The following is a 16,203-nucleotide window of genomic DNA, read 5'->3' as shown; positions in this document are numbered from 1 at the left end:
AGGCAGCATGAGTGGAGCAGACAGTGGCACCACCACTTTACCTGCACACAGCATAAATGGGGTGTGTGTGACAGGGGATAGTGTGCCCAGCTGCCACAAACAGGTAAAACAGGTCAATATTTCCACAGCTGCTAAGGGGTTAGCAAGAGGTTGATGCTTTAAATGGCAGGGCACTGGTGAGACACCACATCCCTGCAGGAGCCCCGCAGCAATAGCTGACATTCAGATCCAAGCAGGCTCCTTGAAGAGGGCTGTGGGAGCTGGGGGTGGTGGGGGCAGCCGTGCCACAGCATGACGCAGAGCCCACCAACCTATCTCTGCTCCCAAAGAGCATCAACATGCCCCGTCTGGGCACAGTGACTGGAAGCATCTCAGAGGTGACCCTGGACCGGCCACCCCAGGGAGGCTTTGTCCCCAGTGCCTGGTGCTACTCGGTGGCTGTGCAGGAAGGCAGGCTGTGATTTCTGCAGCAGCTGTGCTCTTGCTGAAGAAAAGTGTGCATTTTGAGTCCCTGCATCCCAGCTGTGCTGACCACCCTGCTCTCCAGAGCCTGTGTTTTCAACAGAGCACCACACAAACTCTCTCTCTGATCACCATTCCAGCACTGACGATGCTCAGCGCCCGGGCACTCACACCTCAGTCACTGCACACTCCCCAAGAGCGGCACAACCCTCCATGCCAGCCCCAAACCTGCTCAAAATGGGCATCCCCTCACCTTGATCATCCCCTGCCCTACAATATCTCACAGGGCTACAGGCTGCCAAACACAGCATGCCTACAAGCACTTGCTTTTGCTTGGTAGATAAAACAATCCTCCTGCCCAATTTGTTGAGCAATTTGGGATCCCGCCATATGAAAGCGGAAATATAAACACAAAATACCTTTAATTGATACAAAAAACTGCCTGAGGTAACCAAATAGTATTACCTCAATATTCCTCAGGCACTCTCCCTGCTCTGTCTACAGGAGGTCAGATAACCTTGGGCGTGCTACTGTACCACCACCTTGCCACAAGAAAAGCATGTAATTGTTTCTAAGGCCAAGTGAAGCACAAGGCAGCTGGTAAAAAGGGTTTCCCTTGAAATTGAAAACCAAGGTGTTACCCCATAACCATTTCCTTGTGCAAATGCAAGAGTTGTGGTGAAAACGAAACCCTAATGCAGCCAAGGGAAGCGCCCACCACAACTGTTTGCCTAAGTCTCTTTCCTGCTCTAGACAAGGATATGGTGCTTGAGAGCCACCAGGATGTACACAATGGTCCAACATTCTCTTTCATGCCAAATCTCTTGCTTTGCTGCAATGTTTGGGGTTGGGGATCATTATTACAGATACCTAGATGCCAAGAGGGAAGATGTGCATGGGGAAGAATACTACTTCTCTCTTTGCCCCAAGCCATACTCAATTAAAGGCAGTACTGCCTGAAAAAGATCAGATGGATTCCCAGTGTGACCTGAAGCATTCACTGGAAATAGGTAGTGGGAGGAGGTAGGCTCCAAGGTGCTATGTTTTTTTGGGGGGGAAGGCGGGGAGGAGGGGAGAGGGGCAGGGCCAGAGTAGAGACAGCAGCAGGGAAAGAGCAGGAAGCAGAAGACAGTTGCTCCTTCCCATGGATTGTCGCAGTGAAGCTGAATGTTTCTTTTGCTACCTGTTCGTGGAGGAGGAACTATGAGATAAATTTCAACCCACCGCCAAGACATCCGCCCTGACTGAAGTACTGGCCTTGCAGCAAGAAACTGAGCCCCAGACCCACATTAGGGGAGAAGACCAAGGCCCCCTGGTTCTCAGCAGGTAACTCACATAATTTCTTTTTCTCATTCAAATCACATTGTTCTCTATCTGCCTTTTTCCAGAGTACTTAATTTCACAGCTAAGCTCCTTTGGGCTTTGGACATACCCCCACTAGTGATTCCCTGTGTAATTGTCCCCAAGGAGAGAACAACGCCATCCAAACACACCTCTGCCCCACCCTTGGTGATTCACAGCCAAAACACCAGTCAAGGACACGCATTGGGATTCAGATCCATTGCCTTCAAGGGCAGCACAACAGTCTCCTGCCTCCCAACAGGAGCAAACCTTGCTCGTCTGCTGCCTCCGACATCTCTCAGAGGTCCTTTCCCTGCTCTCTTCCTTGCTTCCATTTCATATTCCAGAGGTGTCCAGCTCAGAGCTCTGGGATTTGAGGCCAAAGAGACACTTTGGGGCTGACAGCCAGCGACGCAACAGCACTCACAACAACTACAATCTCACGACAGATAGATGGGCTTAATTATTTGTGCGGGTGGACAAACTTTCTGGGAGAGCCGTCTGAAGCTGCTGAAATGCAGGAGGGTTGGGGGCAGTACAGTCTCAGCAGTGCATCGATAGACCTGTATAGAACTAGGGGTATCCTTTCATCATGAGGCAGCTAATGTTGTTTCTCAGCAGACTTGTACTGTGGGGAGGGAAATTCCTCCACGTGATTTCTTCAGGTACTCAAAAGTCACCCCAAGGTCCCACCCTGCCCTCCCCTCTCTGTTTTGCTGCAGATTAATTTAAGATGATGCTTCTGGTGAGAGTTAATTGGAATTGCAGTATCTCACGGAAGTCCCCTACATGGTGGTCAGCTTTGGTGATCCCCACTTCCAGCCTTAAACTGTTTCAGATGCTGTGATGCTGCGATTCACACTGGAGGCGGCTACATTTCAACTGGCACTACAATCATTTCTCTCTTCAGAACATCCCAACTCGTATCAAAGTTTTACAGGGTATCAGCAGTAAGGTAGGACACTGCCTATTATGGAACTCAACCCCTTCAGCACATTCTGTATCACAGGCTATTACTACCCAACAAGGGGCAAAAATACAAGTTTAAAGGGTTAAAGAAAACTTCCCACACTTCAGAATTCCCAGAAAGCTTCAGAGAGGATGGTGATGGTAGAGGCTAGTAGCCGTGGTCGGAGTGGTCAGAGGGTTGGTAAGAGGGATGCAGGGGAGGTGATGTTCACGTGCTGCTAACAGGTTTATTCCGCTGGCAGGGATTCCCTTCAGAAGCATTTGGGTAAGTGCTGTACACCGCCGAGTTCAATCTGCGCTAAGCAGATTAGTTCCTTACCGGTGAAAGGTTCTGGGCAGCAGCAGAGAGTTGCTCACCATGTGATATGAGGGGGCTGTCATTACGTTTCATAGATATGATATAATTATATGTTCCCTGGAGGGTACTTCTAATTGAATTATAGGGTGTCTCACAAGTATTCTGGGCAGCAGTTCGAGGAAGCTCTCACCGCCCAGAACAAGATAGAGATACCCTTTAATTCCATTAGATGTACCCTCCAGGGAGCAGGCCGTTACTCTATGCAGCAATTCACTTGGGGAAAAAAAAAAAAAAAAAAAAAAAAATCATCTCCCCCCAAAACTGGAACAGAGGTGTGCTTAGCAGAAGTTTGTTGTTGCTACATACTTGTTCCTTGGGCCTCTTCTCTGCAAGCTTGGAGCCCCGTGAAAATCCCCATCCTGGCACCCGGGACAGCCCTGCACCCCAAGGGAAAAATCCCTCCCTGGCAGCAGTCACTGTCCCCTGCCTGGGTGGCTGCTGGGCTCCCTTCCCAGCACAGTCAGGAGATACGGCACCACACAAGGCATCATGTGCCAGGCTAGAGGTACAAGGGAGATCTAAGCCTCCTTAGAAGAGGTACTGAGAAGCAGTCCCCAAAGGCAGGACATTAATAGCTTGAGGCCAAACAGGCCTCCAGTCATTACAGTGCACACTGGCGAGGTTCCCCCCTCAGCCTGCCCATCCGTTTGTCCTGCCTTCATACACTCCAGAGCTGCAAACAACTATCCTCGTCCCTTGGAGACAGTTGGAGTGACCTTGGGACAAGGCAGCTTGCTCCCACAAGGTTAGACATGCTTCCATCACTTAGGCACCCAAAGCTATGCTCCCAGGGGCCTACTTCAACCCTTTGATTTTGCTCTCCGTTTTAGTCCAGACTCGTTCAGTTTTTTCCCTCATGAACCAGATCTTCCCAGGGGAGCTGCAGCACCAGGCTTGCAAAATCAGCTGCCCCGCTGTCCCAGCCCAGCCTGCCTGCCAGCAGCTCGCTGGGGACCGGTACCATTTCACCTCACCTCATCAGGTTCCCAGCTGGCCAGAAGCACTGCACGCTCAGAGAAGAAAAAAATCCACTTGTCCACTTACTGATGCTCTCCCAAGCACCAAAGGCAACCGCTCCTTTGCTCTTTACTCTCTCCTCTTGGGGGCCGTGCACCAAGGAAACCACCCTGCACTTCTCTCCTGCTCTGCCACTGCTGCCTACAACTTACTGTCACGCCAGGGGAGATGTCACATCTGTTATGCCTTTTTCTGCTGCTCTACACCATAACAAAGGATGGGATAATCAGGCCCCAGAGCCTTTTTTTTTTTTTTTTTTTTTTTTTTTTTTAAGTCACCTCAAGGGAAAGCCAGCACCAGCTGCCCACCACAAAGTCTAATGACCTACTGAAGCTGCCGTCAGCTCGGACTCCCACAGATCGCGTCTAGCTCCGCTCCACTTGTCAGGCCGCAAAAAGAGCAAGAAAGATAGTTATGCCAAGAACTTGCTAATTATAGAAAGTGAAGACCTTTCTGTAGGACAAGCACCACGGTCGCCGCTGAGATAAAGCGCACGCAGCTCCTCAGGCTTCCACCGTGCTGCAGCCTCGCACGTCAGCAGTAGCCGGGCATCTGATACGCTCCACCCTGCTACAGCTTTCAGGTATTGCTCTGCAGGACACAGCTGATCAAACCCTGGGAGCCCGGCTGCTAGGCAAGCAGTTATTGCTCACACACAGTCCGTTTGCTGTGCTTTTGCATTATTCACAGCTCTGCCCACCTCCGGTGGTGTCAGCTAACAGGACACCTCTGGGAAAAACTGCCAATTCACGCGTTCCCTCTCCCCAGCTCCACTACAGAAAGAGAAAACTACTGTGAGCTATCCAAGCTAACCCCAAACCACCCCAAAATAAAGAAGCACTTCTGATGTCTTAGAAAACAGAGCGCTTGGGGCTTATTTAGTCTTGCACAGTCAATACACTGGTCCTGGCACATCCCACCTAAACAGCATTGTGGGCCGGTTGCCTTTACTAAGGGAGGTGGAGATAGCAGCATTAAGCCAAAACTCTCAAGCAGATGAGGTAAAGGAGACACCAGCCCAGGAGGGAAGACAGGTAAAGCAGAGATAAGTGGAGCAGAAGCTCTACATAAAATATTGATAGCTTTATCGTGCTTTTTTCTCTAAAGGATAAAAGCAGAGCAGCACGGTGCTCAGGTGGGTATTTTTAGGAGGGTAGGACCCATTTGGCTTGCTTATCTCATGGAAAGAAAAAAAGGCACAAAAGGTAATTCCTACCCCATTTCATTTTAACAACATACTTTTACATGGAGCACCAAAGAGGCACAGCAGCAGCTAAACCATCTACAACACACTTAGCACAACAGCCGTAGCACAGGCAGGAGCAACCACTCCTGGAAACTCCGTTTGGAGAGGCAAACAGGGGAGAGAGAAAAAGCCTCTTTCATCCCCAGCCCCTAAAAACACCAAAGGACATCTTCCACCATCTAACCGAAGAACCAGGAGATCACAGCCATGGCTTTTGCTCACAAGTTGTAGAACATCAAGCCCTTTATACCCAGAAGGGCTCCACGCCAGCACCTGGAAGAAGAGCAGCAGGACACAGCAGAGGCTGTGAGGGATCTGATGTCCAGAGGAGGGTTTCCAGGCACTACAGTCCAGCTCTGGGGCTGTGCCACGCTCCACGTGAGGCTGCTCAGGCTTCAAGGCAGCCTGGCAGACATCTCCAGCAGCCTCCTAAGGACAGGTCCTGCAAACCCTGGCAGGAAGAAGCGATGTTCAGACTTCCACCCCGCTGCCCTTCCAGCGGAACACTCCCAAAGGGCCCGACATGCTGAGCAGCCAGGGCCTGCTCAACACCAGGACTGGCTTCAGCTGCAACGCTCACAGCGGTACGTGCTGGCACCCAGGCAGAGACTTGAGGGGCCTCATCTGTCAACGGCCCATCTGCTAAGACAGCTGTAAATATGTACCAGTCCACATTCCTCCCAGCTTTAAATCTGCTGTTTTCACTGAAGCTAAACGGAGGATGAGCCTGGTTCCCAGTGCTTCTATCAGCTAGCATAGCAAATTCTCTTATCACCTTTTATCCTGACATGAGGTAAATAAGAAACAAGCCACAATGCTAGCAACAGGTAAATCATCTCTTATTTGAAACAGCTGCCACCTTCCACCAGGATCAGCTGCTTCTATTTAGCCACAAAACATGCTGGGGAGATTTTAGACTGCTGTTCTCCTCATCTCATTTAGAAAAGGATAAGCCCATATTTAATTCAGAAACTTTGCTGGCACACCGATATGTTAGAAGTCACAGACACATTACAACGATGCTGTAAGTAACATTCCCACTGTGGGTTAAAAAAACAAACCAGCACATACTTGGAGTGAAAGACGGTCTATCAAAGCCTCACTGCCAGCATCTCTTCTTATCCCCTGAAGCTACATCATTCAAACTGTGGGAAACAAATACGACCTGTGCTTCTGCAAACCTGTGTGTAAAGGGCATGGTGTCTAAGCCGCTCATTTGCAAAGGTGCTCCACACAATAATGCACGAGTCAGTATGAACAAAGGAGGCAAAGCTCACCCAAGCCACAGTAGACTTGTTTTATCTTGAATCAGTTCCGGTCTGTTGGTCGTGCCATTTGGCAGGGTGAATTTCCCTGCATTTGCTCTAAACTAGCAATATCACTGCCCTCTCTGATACCTTCCAGAACATGCCTTCCAAGGGCCTCCTACTTCAGGAACCCATGAGGTTCCTAGGGGCTTCTCTACTAGAGCATGCACCAGCTCTGAAGAACTGATCTCTACCACACATGTCTCTTTTCAGCTGGGGTTCCAAGCCTCCCCTGTTTAATGCTGTCACATAAACTCCTACAAATACCTCCTTTGATGGGCAAGAAGTCACAGCCTCCGACACAGGATGTTGTTTGTCCTTCTTCATGGACAGATGACAAGTATGTCCTCCCAGACACCTGCCAACATGGCTATCTGGGAAGGTAAAGGTCAGCTCGGGGCTTCTCTTCTTCCCAGGATGGTTCCATGGTCTTACATTACTGCAGGCTGATTTTACATATGCTCCAGGAACAGTCCCCTGATACCTCACACTAATCCCCTGCAGGTCACACCACCCAGACCTCACAGCAGGACTACAGCAGAAACCCAGAACGTGTGTATGCCTTTGTGAGTAAAGGACTTCAGTTAAATTAGAAACTGGTACTGTTAAGAACACCAACATGAGAATTTCACAGCAAGAAGCAAATACGACAGCCTTTCAACACTGGCAACATAGCGGGGGAAAGTATTTTTTAACAGGACAGCTGGAGGACAGCTGCTACTGTTTCCCCTTAATATGAATTAAAATAGGAATCAAGAACTTCTAATTTATGTGAAGGCGTAGGAAGAGAAAGCCAGAAGAAGCCTACCCACTGATGGAAACAACCTTGAGAAGGGTTCGGAGGATTCAATCTCAAGAAGGCTCTAGCAGGAAGGAAGCATGTCCTGAGAGAGGGAAAGCATCAGCCTCACGCAACAAATTCTCATTGCCTGGAGTCCCACTAATTAGTCTTAATTTTTTGAGTGCTGTTCTTACCAGATCCCAGAGCCTTATGATCAGCACATGGTCTATGAAAGCTATTGAACAAGAATTCAGACTAGATTACCAAAATAATTTTGTTATGACCTTGGTCATTAATTGGAGTCATCACAGCTGATATAGATAAACCAAGGCCTGTAGATGCAGCACACCTCCATGGCATGTGACCAAAATTTAATTTAGGAAAACAAGCACCAAAACCTGCAGTTACTGTTGGCAGCTTGGGGGAATAGTGAGATATCGCAGCTACTGCCTATACCTGTACCAATCTGATTTGTGATAGCTGGGGAGAGGTCAGTGAATCTGCATAAGTTCACTGCAGTCCTGAGTAACAGGAAATTACAAGCTCGATGTACACAGACCTTCCTCTGGATGAAGCACAGACCAGCAGTTCAGGGAGATCAGTTTTATTTCTGTCTCTGATCTGCTGGGTAACCTGGAGGGAAAAGAAGTCACTTTCTCTGCATTTCCCCCACCACCACCACCTACAAAATGCAAATAACATCCCTCAATCTCCTTTGCAAAGTGCTACGAGATCTACTGACAAAACACCAAGCAAAAGAGCTAAGCATCATTAATAGCATTCCCCTCAAAATGCCACAACCATGACTGTGTAGGTGATCAAATTAAAAAATTAAGTTGACAGTTTCCTCAAGCACTGAATGGCAATAGGGAAGGACAGTTAATTAAAACAAACCTCAGTATGACGTCCTTCAAACAGACAACTGCCATTCACCTTTCTCCACTGTCACCTTCCCCAGATCTGCTGGGGGAAGCTAACAGTCACCACGGCAGGACTACAAGCAAGGGGTTAGGGACCAAGTATCTCTGCATCCAAGCATGGGTGAACTGGAGAGGAAGAGGAAGGGATGCTGACCTTCCCACAAAACAAGGGTGGCACAACACCCAGGAGAGAGGCCGGTGGCAGCAGCAGCACATGGTGGGCTGGCTGGGACAATTTTTAACCACCAGCCTTGGGGCACAGCAAGAACCTGAGCTTGACCGAGACAGGACCACCTCTGGCACAGCTCTGGCCTTCACATACATACATACACACATGATCCATCAGCCACCCTGCCAGAACATGCCTGAAGCCCCCAGTAGGAAGAAATGCATGTGGCTTTCTACTGCTTGGTGTTGTAGCAGCACTTTGAAGGACCAGCCCCACTGAGCTAAGCATGCACTCAGAGACAGCCCAAGACTCATGCTGACTCCCCGGAGAAGACTGGGGGCTTCTCTGGGAAGAAGCAGACAAGGAGAGGCAACGTGCAACTTGCTAACAATGTCCTGCCCAAATCCTAAAGGCAAAAATAGTCTCGCTGCTTATTGAGGCAGGGTTAATGTGTTTTGTCTTCAACAGTCTCCGTACGAATGGAGGAGACAGCCCTTTGGTTAATAAGAGTTCTGCCTAACACGCATATAGATAAGTGACTGTAGGTTTCCACGTATTACTCAAGTTCAGCTATGCTGACTCTGCAAAGAGGTTTGCAGGCCACCTAATACCCCTTTAACACCATGGTATCTCTCAGCATCCAGTTCCTTCCTGAGCCGCAGGCAATACTGTGGGAACTACGGAGTCCGGGCAGATGGTTACGCCTCTAGTAGCCTTCAGGTCCTGCAAGCAACTGAGCAGCCAGCCACAAAGTAGGTCTCTTGGTCTAACCCTTAACTCGGTAGAGCTACTGCAAGTTTGACAGCCCCAGCACAACTTGTCACTTTACCTTCTAGCCAGCGTATCAATTAGCTACTGGTAACTTGTGAATCTTCCTAAACTTTCTAAAGCAAGACCTAGACAAATTTCCATATGAATTTAAACAGTTTTAAACAGAGAAAATTTAAATTAAATTTAATGACTTGCTGGGAGTTCCCTTTATTATGCAAAAAGAAAATCCTTTAAAACCCAATTCACTTCTTGCTGCTGGTTCTTAATGATTTCTTTATTGCTTGGACATGATAAAGCAGCTGGGTCAATCATTCTTCTACATTTTCATGGCTCCAAGAACCTAACATTTATTTCCATACAAAATCATTTAACAGAAAAGTGTTCAGTCATCTTGAAAAAAAACCCACACCAGCAAATTCCACCCTCCCCACCCCCAAAAAGAACCCCACCAAAACAAACCACTAAGCTTTGGGCTTGATTCCTTGAGAGTTTCCTTTTAGCCAACAAGAGAACTAGAATTCTGCTTCAGCCTCTTAAGTTGTTTCTGACCCTCCCTGGAGCAAAAGTTCGGAAATAACAAATGTATTGAAAAAGAGGCAGCATAATCAAATATTTGGGACCAGATCAATTCCTTTCTCAACAGATGACAGCAATATTATATGGCTAGATTTATACCTATCCAACACCCATACACATCCATACACACACACACACATTTCATGGCACCATATTTCAGTAATAATAGCTTTGTTTCAAGTCTTCTCATCTGAGCCTGCTCTCTCTTGTGCTCCCACCCAAACGTGAGTAAGGAAACTTTGACCGTGTTAGTCTAGAAAGAATCACAGAAGCAGTAAGCAAGAGCCGGTGACAGGATCCTTTTCCCTCTCGTTCTGTAATTTGCATCAACTCATCTTTTTTTAGTCCCACATACCTTAGGGAAAGCCTCTTAAAAACAACCTTGAGATAGTTTAGTTTATCTTGTTATATTTAAGTGAAGACCCCTTCTCCATTTAGTTTTCAAGCAAAGTGCTTATCCTTGGCCCTAGGGATTTGGTAGACAGCAGTGCATCTCCTATAGTTTAATCTCCAGGATGCTGTGTAATCCAGTGCCCCTTAAATTAATCTAGCCATTGCTATGCTTACCAACTACTTACAGATGACCTGCAGAACGCAAGCTGAAGTTTGTTTAATCTGTGTGTCAGAGAGCAAGCTGAGAGCATGAACTGAAGCTTTTACTCTCTGATTTACACTGATCAGTGCTTCTTTGTTGCTGCAGTTCTGCAGATCCTGAGCATACACACATAGCCACAGAAAAGCATAGCACTGTCTTACGTGTTTGCAAGATGCTGTTAATTCATTTGCTTCCTCCACGAGTCAAAAATCTCTTCAAAGTGACTCCACGAGGAGAATGACAAGGCTAAAGCAGTGAGGGAGGCAGGACTCCATCTCGTGTTTGTGTAAAAGCAGGAGCAGCTCATACACCAGTGTGGAAACCAGAGCCCAAGTTTCACCTTTCCTAAGCAAGAGCCTAATGATTAGGCTGAAGCGGGAAGCACATAACTTCTCACTGCTTTCTGACCCCATCTTTGACAACATCTACCAACCATCTTAATCTTCCTGCTTTGCCCTCTGTTCTGCACCGGGCTTTGTGGACCCTCGGTCCCCCCTTTCAGCACATAGGGGACATCACTACCTCACGGTGGGTTCCCCTCAGCGGCAAGGCGTTTAAGAGGCAGGGCCTGAAACGTTCAGCCAGGCAACCTCGTGGCTCTGTTGGTGACCCAGTGTCTTCATACAGTCCTATACCAAGCAATACCATGGCTAGTCACTCCTACACTGACCAGCACTGGTCAGCAAAACTGTCCCAAACACCCTATCCACCCATCTACCCAAACTAGCTTGGCTGACCAAAACTAGATAGTGCTTGTTGGAATAGTAATATTACACGTCTGAACTTCAAATTCAGACCTGAATTACCTCAAGTTTGTCTCCAGCCTAAATATTTGCTCAATTCTTTCTTCTGTATTAAGATTTAGAAAGCAAAAAAAAGGAAGAGATTAAACCAACCCATTATTGCTTCCAGGTTCCTATAGCTGCTTCCACCTGCACCTCAGAGAAGAGCTGGCAAAGTAGAGCAACTGACCTGTGTTCACTGAATTTAAAGGCCAAGGGCTGACCACTGAAAACTACCTTCACATGTTTCCAGCCCAAAACTCTATTCCCAGAAGACCTGGAGATTTAAAATTAAACTCAGGAGTGAATAAAGGCAGCCTGCTGGCTGACACGATCTCCCTCCTTGTTAGGCTTGTTAGTTTGATTAAGTGCTATGTTAAGCCAGCCATATTAATTCTAGCTTCAAAAGAAATTAATCTCTGCTAGCCACATGGTCTCCATAGACACCGTGGCTAGCAGGCTTTGTTCCCAGCAGTCTTCTGATTCAGAACTGAGAGCCACATTAATGCATTAGGTGTGGGCACAGCTTTAAGTACACCACAAAGGTCTCATCTGTGCTCTAGGGCATCTTCTCTGGGTCACAAACCACAGTGTTAAGCAACCTACACATACTTGTTTTCTGGACTACCTTCATTTTCATTAGTCTCTCCCTCAAGGCTGCATATGGTTCTGCTGAACGTGACTTATTTTAACCCAAGTGAAGCAACTACATGGGTATGCTCTGACCTTCTGTCACACTTTTCAAAGACAAAAAGAGGCCTTCCATCAGCTGGAAGACGAAAGAAAGGGAGTGTTTCAAGTAAGATGGCTCATGGGCTTTTTCTCTACCCAGTACCCCAAATCTGCTGGCCTTTCACTGATGTGTGTTTTTCAAGCAAGTCTCTTTTCTTCACAACCTGGCTGAAGCAAGGTAGCACCCATTATATTTTAGGTAGTCTACTCACAGGAGATTAGTGTAACCACACAGCTGACATTCTTCTTCACTTTCTCTACAGAAATCAGCTTGTGGCTCAATTAAGGAGACTAACCTGCACGGCCCATCTCCCTGACAAGGCCAGATGAGGACAGCTGATCCTTTTCCATCTCTGATAGTGGCTGAACCCAGCCAACCAGGAGCTTCTCTTCCCTTAATAGGGAAGAACATGTACTTATAATCAAGCATCAGGACCGTGGATATTAGCTGGATTAAATGCTTTAGTGGGCCAAAGCAGAAGGTGCTATTGAATTAGGACATCCCTACTCTACAGCATTTAATATATTAACATCCTTTTGGGTACTGTATTGGGAAGCTTGGTACAAAGACTTCCTTTCTCTGATGATAGTTGCAAGTCTGCGCAATTCTTCCTTTGATGGCTCAAGTGATTAGGCGTTAACAAGAGGAACCTAGGCACTTAAGGCTAGGGAGTTTTAGCACCAGGTTCACACCCCCCTCCCTCTCCCTACTCAGCTGAAGGATTTTTCTCATTCCCCACTAATGTTAACAGCAGGTACTTAAAGCAATTAGACATTATCGCCTCTCTGGTCTTTATTACTTCCTAGCTTCCTATCAGCTGCTTTGTACACAATAAAAGAGCTGAATTAACAGGACTGGTACAGACTATTTTGCTTCCCTTCTTTATTCTGTATGAAAACACTGGGTCATGGAGCCACACGGACAGGCTGTGAGCTACAGTGCTTTAGACCATTATTGCCAATTGCCATGGTATTTTACAAGGGGAAAAACCACAGGTAGTAAAAGAACAGACATAGGGAGATCATAGAGAATGTGACGTGGGGAATATGGGTAGGCCATGAGGACAAAGAAGCTGGAAGGATTTCCCAAGTCCAGCAGAACAGCCTGCAGCGGTGCCTACGCTGTGAATTAGCTGCCACATGGATCTGCAAGTTGCACAGGCAGCCTAGGGACAGAGGTACGATGTGTTGCTCCTGTGAAAATAAAGCCCCACATCTACCGAGCAGCTCTGGCTTGCCTGGGAATAACTGTTGTAAACTTTTAATCTAGGGATAGCAATAAACTCCCGTGCCCTCTATGTTTGGTGTTCAAAAAGAGGCTTTCCCGAATTTGCTCAGCCAGGTAAAAGCTTGCCCTTTTTCTTCTCTTTCTACCTTAACTCTCCATTAACCCTTAGCTTTAGTGCAGGATGTCAGAGAATGATGTATTTTCCTTCCCACCACCCCACCTCTGCAGTATTTCTGAGCCTCACTTTGTCATTCCCAAGAGGGAAGGGAAAGAGCTTTGAGCTCTTAAATCCTGCTGTCGGTTCTTGCCTGAAAGAGGTAAGTAGGGAAACTGAAGGAAAGCTGAAGAAAGAAGCCTGTCCCTTGTCAGCATTCACCTGTAATGGAGCCAAAATGTGGGGTTAAACACCAAAACTAGACCCAGGAAGAGAAATTAATTGGGTACTTACACAGTTTCATCATTCTTGAACTCCAACTCCCCATAAGTGTCTTCGAAGTCTTCTCCACCTCCTTTCGCTGTCCCTTCTACTGTCCTAAATGGCACTATGACTGTACCCCGAGCACCTGATGTCCTTAGGACTTTGACTTCCATCACACCAATGCTTTCACTGACATGTATAACATCACACTCAAATGTGAAAATGCCAGCATGGTCATCATCCAGTATAGTCACTGTGGCCACACAAGGAGAAGCCAATATGGCCTTTGGATACGGGGAGTTACTGAGCTCTGGAGGTTCCTCACTCTCCACCACACGGAGGTTACTGAGCCGCACAAAGAAATGCTCATCTTCCTCAAAGATGTCATCATCAATAATTCCCACTGAAAACTCCTTCTGGGTCTCCCCTGATTTCAAGACAACAGTCCCCTCTGTGAACTCATAGTCAGCACCAGCATTGGCAGAGCCATCCTCTGTTTTATAGTCCACATAGATGGTTTTCGACATGTCCCCTCCTTTCCGCACCACTGTCAGGAGAACAGCACCACAGTTCTCAAGACACTGGTAGGAGCATGGGTCAAAATAAATTTTGGAGATGAATTCCTCAGGTTCATCTGGCCGCACCTCATGCAAGCTGGTGCTCTTCTTGGCTTGCTCAGCTGCATGCTTCTTCAGAATATTTCCAGCTCCCGTCATCATTCTGGTAGCCTGAATGCGATAAAAAGCTCTGCTCTTTTGCTGATGAGACAAGGCATAGTAGTTAGCCATTTCTACCAGCTGGTCCAAGTCCTTTTCTGGGTGCTTTTGCTTCAGGTCCTTAAGGATCCGGATCATCTCTTTGCGAGATTCATCTACCTCCTTCCCCTCCACAGTCACTAAGTTTCCATCCAGAAAGTGGGAGTTCATCATCTTGCCATCCATCTCAATTCCCTTAGGGTGATCACCTTCTGATTCTATGATAATGCCCCTGTGCTTGTCAGTACGGTACTTTTTGTGCATATACTTATAGAAAAGCAGACGTCGATCTGCTATCCAAGCCAGAAGGACACAAAGTGGAAAGAAGAAAAGTGTGAGCAGACCTTCCCAGACCTGAACCACACCTGGAGAGAAGACAGCAAGGATCATGTACAACCAGATGTAAGCAAAGATGCTCCATGCAGCTGTGACAAAGAAAACCCTCAGGTGTTTTATCTTTCTGGTTTCCCCATCAGGGATCACATAGACACAGATGGCAATGATGATAAACATATTGAAAGCAGCGCTGCCAACAATTGTAGATGGCCCCAGGTCTCCAGCTATGAATCCATGCCCACACACTTCTATCAGAGACAGAAGGATCTCAGGAGCAGAGGAGCCCAGAGCCATGAGAGTCAAGTTGGAAACAGTTTCATTCCAAATTCGAATGGTGGTCGTCGTGGTCTCTCCATTGGGTTTCTTAATCGTGATTTCTTTCTCTTGCGATGTAATGACCTCTATAGATGCCATGAAACGATCTGCAATGATGGAGACTCCAAGGAACATGTAGATCAGTGCTACAAAGTATACGATAACACGGGCAATTTTGTCCCCAAGGGATGGGTTTTCTGGGTACCATATTGGCAGGATAACACCTTCCTTGCAGTCAAAAGATCCTGAACACGAGCTGTTTTGTACTGAACTGGTTGAGTCTCCCGTCAGGCCAGCATCCACCTGCAAACCATGCAAAAACAGCACAAAAGTAACCAGCCCAAAATGGAGGAAGGCCGAGGTGACAGGCTGCAAGCTTAACCACGCCATACACAAGATGCAACTTCCACTGTGTAGATCCAAAAAGGCCGAGAACCTGAAACAAACAAAACAGAGAGGGGGGAGGGAAGCATGAGAGAAAAGGAAGATGCAACATTTACCCAAACGCACTTCAGTATCTCACCACTGAAGAGTACTGGTAGAGATGCAGGGTTGTCTCTCTGTCACTTTGAAGAAGGTATTTAGCAGGGACTCTAGCAAACTGCAGCATTTACATGCCCAGCAGATGAAGATCAACTGCTAGAAAAGTAACTCAGAGGAAAAGTGTATATAAATAATAGCCCATTCTTGACCTACAATATGTGCAATAGGAGTACTGAGTGCTCAGCTGCCGCTCACCTAATGATGCCATGGTGTTCACCAGCACATAGCATTTCAACTCAGCATGGGAAACCAACCAAAATGCTCCCCTGTCTCACTACCCAGGGGATAAGACAAGCCAAGGAATCACTAGCAATACAAGAAGCACTATTTAAGGCCAGTGAGCAACCTCCAAATGAAATGCATTTGTTGGACATAATTCAGTTACAAATTATGAATTACCTTGGTGGCCAAACTGTCACCACAGCCAGCCCCTCCTAAAAGGCTGCAGAGTCTACAGAAGGGTCCTAGGGCTCCCCTAACCTTCTGAGGCACAGGGCCTCCATGTTAGGAGGTAACTACGTCAGCCCAGAAATAGGGCAAAGGACTCGTGTGCTTGGCAAAGCACCAAAGGCCATTTCTCAC

General features: G+C 47.3%; 1 protein-coding gene across 7 annotated transcripts in view; it reads right to left on the bottom strand.

Moving 5' to 3' along the window:
• SLC8A3 (solute carrier family 8 member A3) overlaps positions 1-15,468 on the bottom strand; it is a 93,503-nt gene extending 78,035 nt beyond the window's left edge. For 6 of the 7 annotated variants that reach the window (XM_074148820.1, XM_074148818.1, XM_074148821.1 and 3 more), the window contains exon 1: positions 13,703-15,468. In XM_074148820.1, the coding sequence (XP_074004921.1) occupies positions 13,703-15,468 (1,766 nt within the window). The remainder of the gene's footprint in view (positions 1-13,702) is intronic. The other variant, XM_074148824.1, reaches the window with a different exon arrangement.
• Between the last annotated feature and the right edge of the window lie 735 nt (positions 15,469-16,203).

Source organism: Numenius arquata, chromosome 6 (assembly GCF_964106895.1).
Source record: "Numenius arquata chromosome 6, bNumArq3.hap1.1, whole genome shotgun sequence".
Lineage (NCBI taxonomy): Eukaryota > Metazoa > Chordata > Aves > Charadriiformes > Scolopacidae > Numenius > Numenius arquata.
Note: the sequence above shows the minus strand (reverse complement) of the source record. Positions and strands in the feature narration are given on the sequence as shown.